At 34.2% G+C, this 8,602-nt stretch overlaps 1 protein-coding gene across 1 annotated transcript; it reads left to right on the plus strand.

Annotated features, from left to right (window-relative positions):
- Window positions 1–453: 453 nt before the first annotated feature.
- LOC117120501 (aggrecan core protein-like) lies at window positions 454–8,588 on the plus strand. The gene is made up of 3 exons (XM_033265513.1): window positions 454–799; window positions 6,279–6,303; window positions 7,535–8,588. Exons 1-3 carry the CDS (start codon window positions 509–511, stop codon window positions 8,449–8,451), a joined length of 1,233 nt encoding a protein of 410 aa, XP_033121404.1. The 5' UTR covers window positions 454–508; the 3' UTR covers window positions 8,452–8,588.
- Window positions 8,589–8,602: the final 14 nt, after the last annotated feature.

Consider the following 8,602-nt stretch of genomic DNA (forward strand, 5'->3'; position numbering starts at 1 on the left):
AAATATGGCCGATTGGTCAGTTTAGCAACAACATTTGCGTTAATATGATTTTGATTAAATTTCAGGAAATAAAAATTATAATATTTACCGCATTGAAGTTAAAAAAAAATTGTAGGCTAACAGAATTCAAAAACTGGATGAAAACATTTTTTTAACGAAAAACCCATACTGCCACAATCCGAAGCAGCCTTGATTACGCAGCGTGATATCGCGGTAACTATGCAGCCATTTTGTTTTGTCGAGTATTTACCAGTTTTTTATTCGACTGGTCGTCTTCGTTTAGTAGGATTTTACCACTGCGCAGGTGGGCGTGGTTTGTATTACTGTATTCTCAAATTTGAATTGACCAATAACTGCAGTCGGATTTTTCAATAATACAAGCATGGTAAAGTTGTGTTCGATAGGCACTCACTTTAGGTAATTGCATTGCCGATCGAAGCAGAAGATAAAGGACGTTATATATCCTTCATCATATAACGTTATAGTACAACTATTATACGGTGTTGTTATGTATGTTTTTGCTGCCTTGATTTCTTTCGTCTCCTACATTAAAGCCGGTATTGCTGTTGCTAGCACAGATCAGTACGTTGTTGTGCCACAACAGATGTTACTAGGCTGGAGTCAGGAGTTAGAGAACACTAATCGCATCCAATGTTTATTGACTTGCTCAAGGAAAATTTACTGTTTTTCGGTGAATTACAATCGCCAGAATAGAATTTGTCAGGTAAACAAGCAAACACGAGAAGATGCATCCGCTGGACATTTCTTAGTAGACATCTCATATGATTACATGGAAAAGGTAAGTAACTAACAACAATCTAAACTTAGTTATACTTGATAAAGGTAAAAGTGGAAAATATTGATATTAATTTCATGAAAATAAAAATTCGTTGATACAAGACTGGAAGCCACTCTAGGTACAGGTTAGAAAAGAAGAAAAAAACGAAAAGAAAATAAAACAAGGTGAGGAGACCGAAAGATGTAATAAAGCAGATCACAATAAAAATAAAAAAACATTAATGAAATTTCTCAGTTGAGTTGTCAAGGTGTTCACTTCAAACTAGTGAGGTGAACAATGGGGAACCAGTCTTCTGGAAGGGCATTCCACAAAGTCGTGGCTCTGAGAAGATAAGCTCCTTTCAAATGGTTCTGTTCTGCTCTTACGATGGTGAGAATATTTTTAGGAGCCCGTGATACGACCAATGTTGATGGTGGGACGATATCTGATAACCCAAAAGAAAAGCATCGATAAACTTATCTATAAATTAAAAAGTGGTAGTAACCAGCTCTCAGATGAGCAAGAAGATGTAAAGTTGAACCCATTTTTTCCAATAAGATTGACAAATCTCTCTTGAACCAACATTAATAAATAGAAGGATGAGGCTCCAGTCCATATATGGAAACAGTGCTCTTGTATAAGTACAAAAGTGCACATGGAGGAAGAAATTGTCTTGTTCTGTACATACAGCACGCATTGCTGCACTCTTACCATACGGGAGATGAAACTCAAGTCATGTCAAGGATACGAACATCATGCAGGCATTGGCATTAAACCCACATAAAACGAGATAAAAGTTGTTTTGTCTCTAGAGCGAGAGAGAGAGAGAGAGAGGGATAGAGAGGCATCAAGTTGGTTTCCCTGTGGTGGAAATTGACAAGCCATTCTCTGCCTCATCCCAGGACAACCGAGAAGTAAACCTAGAGTCAGATGAACAACAAACATGATTGACTCGTCAGGATACATACACAAGTTTAAACTAGACTTTGTCAGAAAGATCGTTTATGTAAATAAGGACGAGAGAAGGGCCAACAACGGATCACTGAGGTACCTCAACAGAAAAACAGTAGATGTTTGACCATCAAAGACTATATTTTATTGATGAAAATCTTAGAATACAATGGAATAACATAATATAGTAATAATATTTCACCATTTAATAACGCATATTACAACAAACCAGTGACTCCATTCCTTTTTATTAGTATACTTCAAATAGTGTCTTTAATGATGCACAGCTTCTATGCTACCAAGTATGATACAATATATTACAACCACGATGGCATTTTATATTATTGTACGGGTTTCAAAACTAACAAAGGAAGACTCAATCTCCATTAGGATAGCATATCAAATAACATGTGTAAATTTTAATTGTATTACGTGCGTGAATAAATTATCTTAGAAAAACGTTGGAGTAAATCAAGTAGAATGATGGTCGCGTTTGAAGCCGGGCACTCTAGACACAGGAACCATAATGCGATAACAATTGCCCCAGCGACCTAATGTAATAGCAATAAACCCTGTTTCAAAGCCATTAGGCCCCTTCCAGAGTCTATTTGCCATCTCGGTGTGAGGTTACAAAAGCAGTCGTGGGAAGCAGTAGTTAAGGAACCGGATGTACATTAAATCTGATATTTTCTATGAAATCATGAAGTCTGCCATTTCTGGAAAGAATATTGAAGTGTCACAAAACTGACAAACCTTGGATGAATAACAGAATCAAATCACTCATTAAAAGTAGACAAAAAACTTTTTTAGGGGCGATGTTCCGTTAAGAATTAAAATGAGAAACATTATTATATGAAATAAATAAAGCCAAAATCAATTCTAATGCTAAAAAGTTCAGACCCCTACGATTTACTGACACGAAAAGGTGGCACAGCGAGATTCGTAGAGTTGCAAATATATCGAGAGATCACTATTAATGTCTCAGGCATAAATCTTGACGAGACCACCCCAGTAGCTGATGCTGTAAACACTCACTGAGCTAGTTTTTCTCAAACACAGGAACCTATCAGAACTGAACGCTTACCTGCCTACCTGCCAAGCCCTAAACTATCCCCTAATTTCCAGCCATACGGGATCTATCATGATCTCAGTAAAATTAACGTTAATAAAGCAGGATGTCCTGACAACTTACCCCCTAAGTTGCTTAAAGAATGTGCATATGAACTCACTGTCCCAGTGAATAATATCATTAATGCGTCATTTCAGGGTAAAGTTCCCTTCCAATGGAGAGCTGCTAATGTAATCCCTGTTCCAAAACAGTATCCATCGAATATTAATAAACTACCGGTACGTCCAGTTTCCTTAACCCAAGCCTAAATTAGATACACGCCAATATGGTAACCAGAAATGGACATCTATATCTGTCCATTGTCTAATAGATCTTCACCACAAACTTATAGAAGCTTCTGAGAGATCGGCCAGCAGCAGTGTACTGGTGGTGACCGATTTCTCCAAGGCTTTCGACATGGTAAACCAAAATGTCCCTTTGAGAAACTACTTAAATTGGGTATCTCACACTGAAGTAGATTTTGAGGTCGATGCCTGGAAGTACGTCGACGACCAATCCATCGGATAAAAAAATAAAAACTTAACCCCTCAAAATGCCAAGTAATTAGAATATACTTTGGGCATCGTTCATTTCCTGACATTGTCCCCCATATCTCTGGTGAACCATTGCTTGTCCAAACAGTAAAACTATTGGGCATCATACTGGATATTGATCTTAAATGTAATGGAAACAATGAATCTATTGTCACAAAATCTACTAAAAAATGATTTCTTTTACGGGCATTAAAAAGATTAGGCCTTTCAGCGGATAAATTAGTCTCAGTTTATAAAAGCTCTATTCGACCAATACTTGAGTATGGTGGACCACTTTGGCATCCCGGGCTAACCTGGGACACCCCTATTAAGGGAACGGGACACTTTCTAAGTGTGCCAAATTATCAAATTACCCCTATTAAGGGGACACTTATTTTTTTCCCCTTGTATCAACTACAGCAGTCTCAAAATAAAAATTCATTTAACTTTTATATTTTGACACATTTTGAGCAATAGACCAGAATTTTCTACCCTGAATCCTTAGTTAATGTCGGTATAGGCCTACTGCATGTGTTACCTCGTGCCAATCTTGTCAATTTTGAACCTTAACCATGAGGATTTCTTTCTCTTCGTTTTTCTTGTACTTTCATATAGCATTCTAATCCATACCATAACTTGCACCCTTAATTCCAAGTCTTACTCTATTAATGCTACATTCATCCAATAGAAAGCTCCATATTTTAAAAAAATAATAAAGAATAGGCCTATTTGGTCAGTAACATTGCATCATGAATTGGAAACATATTTTAATTACATCTCTGCTGATTTCATATTATAAATGAATTTTATTTGATTGATTTGATTTGAATTTATTTGGTTGCACCTTAAAATACATAAAAGTACAATATATAAAAATAATTAAAAAGCAACCACAAAAACAACAATTTAAACAGCACCATGTAAAAGTTAAAAGGAGATAAAAAAAAAAAAAATTGAAAAAAAGTGAAACCTGAGATAACCAATAAAGTGGAGAAAACCACTTATTTCCAATGGAATCCCAATTCTATTTACAGCATTCAAACAGAAAAAGACGAACAATAAACAGGAATGAAAAGTTAATTAAAAAAGGCAAAAATTAAACAATTCATCAAGCATAAGTTAAAACATTTTATCATAAACTACAGTACAACAATGCATATAAAAATAGTCTTTACATTAATTTTAAGATTTGTAGGCAAGATAAAATTTAAGCTTAATTAAAAAAATTCTCGTGGTTTGGCAAAGTTTAATATCTTTGATACAAAAATTCATATAAAAATAGTATTTACATTTATATAAGATTTGTTGGCAAGATAAGTTATCAACTTAATTTTAAAATTTAAGTTAATTTAAATTTTTGCATTGCAAATTATTGCTATAAAGTTCTAAGTCAACGGGCCAGGTGGCAAAAGCCGGGTGGCAACAGGCCCGGATGGCAACGGGCCGGAACCCAATAAGAATAAAATTATAAAGAATGAAAGTCATCGTTATATAAAAACATGCCAAAAATTGTCTATACTGCAATTATTTAATATCTTGATTTAAAAAAAAATAATGATTAATGTATTAGTAGTTAACTTTTCTTTATTAAAATTCTTAATGTATTGCATTTACCCTAAAATAATGATAATTATTAACTTAAATTGATGAAAGTGTACCTGTATAGTAACTTGTCTGAAATTTAATTAATGAAATTGATTATGTATATTGTATAGTTTTATCTTTTATAATTATTTATTATTTTGTGTGTCTATTTTAATATAATAATCTTTTACTCCTATTTAACAACTTTGTTTCGCAATTCAGCCTTGTGCTGCAAGTAGACAATTTTATGTACATATATTTTGAATTGAATACCAATTGAATAAAACCATTATTTACAATAGTTACAACGCATCTTAAGAATACCACAATAATTTTCAACCTCAATACCATATAGGGCCTAGGCAAAGCCTAACGAATTTTATTATCAAAACTCGGTATACTATAAAACAGACATGTTTCGGCAAATGCTTCGCCATTTTCAGTGAAACGATTGCTAACAATCACCAAAAAATGAGTCTCATGGTTAGACATTCAAAAATTGAGTTTATATTATATTTGGGTAGGTCATATGATAAGCTTTCATTTGGTCTTTGAATGGCCTTCCTACTATACGTAAATCCATAGATGTGAGCATTTAAAGTTTAGGTGTATAAGAACCACGTTTTGAGAAAATCGATCTCAAAGATATACTAATAAGAGTACGTTTTGTATAAATATTTAATATAAAAATAACGCTAAAAAGAAAAAATTGACGTTTCGACTCCTTCATGGTGTCATTTTCAAGATCAAATTTGTACAAATAGTATGACCAGACTTAGAGAATATGTGCGGAAAACACTGTTTTAGAAAGAAAATTCACTTACAAAGTATACAATAATAATATATAAGTATCAAGTTATTCAAAAACATTCAAATCAAAATTTTATAAAAATATTGACTTTGGCCTGTTTTGGTGAATATCTCAACATGATTTCACCAACGATGCGTCTCATTTCGTGGTGAGATCTCACATTTATGCCAACGACCCTTTTGCGACACAGCCCTTTGTCATCCTAAGAGGCCCGTTGTCACCTGGCGTTTGACGCTCGACCATTTGCCACCTTGTAACAGGCAAAACATTACCGATAACTATTAATTGACGATGAACATACCGTATCGCCGTTAACGTTTGACAATGCAGATGCCTCTCTCTATTCTTTTCCTTATAAGTTTACAGTATCGAAAGAGTCTGTAGAGTGACTACACTCAGATAAACAATTTTATATATTAAATATATTATATAATTATGTAATATATAGTTTATATTATAAAATGTGTTATAACAATGATTTTAACTAATTTATCTTGCATTTTGTTATTGCAGGTAATCGATGGTAATTTAAAGAAACGTAAGTGTTACTTTCATCAACATTTAGACCTCGTGAGTTACAGTAGTACCCAGATGGTTTGACTTCGTTCAGTGTTATAGGCCTGCACTATGTCCAACGAATTAAAACAAATGTCGAAATAACTGTGTCTCTAATTCTGTTGGAGACCCGGTAGGCCTAAAACTTTTGTGGAGTGCAATTTGGCACTTAATCAATCGAATTCGAAAAAGTAAAATTGAAAGATTGCGTTTTGTTCAGTGAAAAAATCCGATAACCTTATAAAGTTGACTTCTTTCCAGTTAATAATAGAACACAAAATAACAATTACATTAAAAACTACATCATAAATACCAAAATCAATTAAAGAACGGCATATTCGAAGAAACCAAATCGAATTTTACATTATTTCGTTCTTTTTGTATGTACCATTCGTCATATAAAGACTTGCATACAATTTAGTTTAAATGTATCTTATTTATGCAGGCTCCAACATACAAGATTACTCTCATGAAACTCGCAGGCTGTATTTCATGTATTTGCTATAAAAATTCAATTTAACTAATTTGTGAGAAAAATTAATTAAACTTTATTGAGATAAATTAATTTAAAAAACAGATAGCTTGAACTTACATCATTATCATCATCTTCCTGTACCGTACATAACCTCGCACAACGCATGAAGATCACAATACACATAGTCATAGGTATACTTTCTATTTTTCAGATGAACATACCGTATCGCCGTTAACGTTTGACAATGCAGATGCCTCTCTCTATTCTTTTCCTTATAAGTTTACAGTATCGAAAGAGTCTGTAGAGTGACTACACTCAGATAAACAATTTTATATATTAAATATATTATATAATTATGTAATATATAGTTTATATTATAAAATGTGTTATAACAATGATTTTAACTAATTTATCTTGCATTTTGTTATTGCAGGTAAAAATTCAATTTAACTAATTTGTGAGAAAAATTAATTAAACTTTATTGAGATAAATTAATTTAAAAAACAGATAGCTTGAACTTACATCATTATCATAATCTTCCTGTACCGTACATAACCTCGCACAACGCATGAAGATCACAATACACATAGTCATAGGTATACTTTCTATTTTTCAGCACATTGCAAAGAATTACTCCGATTTTAAGAACTGTCAACATTTCTTTAAAAAATGCCAAAATCGATAAAAAATATAATATATATATATATTTTTTTTTATCATTGGTTCTTCTTAAATTCAGATGGCGTATATTTCAAGGCAGTCGATGACGATTATGAAGCTGCTGCCGAATTTTGCATTAATCATTTAGGCTCCATTGCTTTTTACGAACAGTTATACGACGCGTTTCAACCGACTCTGAACAACTGCGAAGAGGGCTGGCTTGTTGGTGGTGAGATTGCATTCACGGAACTCACAGACGCCTGCACATTAAAACCACCAGAACAACGTAGCAATGTGTTTCCTTGTAAAGCATATCAGAGTGGGGTTTATTGTCAGAAAGAATATAACCCATCGGCAGATACGTTCGACTATTTACCAAAAACCCAACGAATCATTCGACTGACAGATAGTAACTCGAAGAAGTTGAATGCAGACGAAGCTGAGACATGTTGCAATACTGAATTCAATGGTCATCTAGCAACACCTCTTGACGTTTATAATAACTCTTTGACACTAGGAGTTAATCTTTGCTCAATTGGATGGCTCTCGGAGATGTTAGCAGGGAATCCATGTAATGGACATTCACTTCCTGACTTTTGGCATTATCCGGCAGGTAATAATATTCGCTTCGAGCCACTGACAGATGAATATTCAGCATTTTGTTTCGTTCCTCTGCCAAACCAGCCTTTAACTTACAATGACCCTTTCCCTTCTCATCGTGTCATGAATGGAGATGGAGAAAGTCGTTACACTTTAAACTACTACGATGCTGAAGTTTTTTGCAATACTCGCGGCGGTAGAATGGCAACGAGAGCAGAATTAGAGTTCGCACAGCAATCAGGATATGACTGTTGTCAGGCTGGCTGGGTCACAAGTGGGGAAGTCATTTACCCTACTACACAACTAAGACCTGGGTGTGGTTCTTCAACCGTTAATACTTGGGGTTACAAGGACAGGAGTACAGAATCTTTCTCGACCTACTGTTATATGCCGTAAAAATTGAAATAATATTTCAGTCTTTAGTTGAATATTCGCATTGTAGTATAAGAGAAGCCAAAGTCAGGTAGCGATACTCCAGCCATCATAGGTTAGGATGACAAGGATGTGAGTGATTACTCTTTATCCAGGGCGGATCTAGGTTCACATT

Source organism: Anneissia japonica, unplaced genomic scaffold (assembly GCF_011630105.1).
Source record: "Anneissia japonica isolate Jap-2015-1 unplaced genomic scaffold, ASM1163010v1 scaffold1698_len283567_cov170, whole genome shotgun sequence".
Taxonomy (NCBI): Eukaryota; Metazoa; Echinodermata; class Crinoidea; order Comatulida; family Comatulidae; genus Anneissia; species Anneissia japonica.

Excerpts from the sequence above, each read along its gene's own strand:
- LOC117120501 (XM_033265513.1), top strand. The coding sequence starts at position 509 with ATGTATGTTTTTGCTGCCTTGATTTCTTTCGTCTCCTACATTAAAGCC. Across the intron at positions 800-6,278 it reads CATATGATTACATGGAAAAG|GTAATCGATGGTAATTTAAA; the intron begins GTAAGTAACTAA and ends TTGTTATTGCAG. Across the intron at positions 6,304-7,534 it reads CGATGGTAATTTAAAGAAAC|ATGGCGTATATTTCAAGGCA; the intron begins GTAAGTGTTACT and ends TCTTAAATTCAG.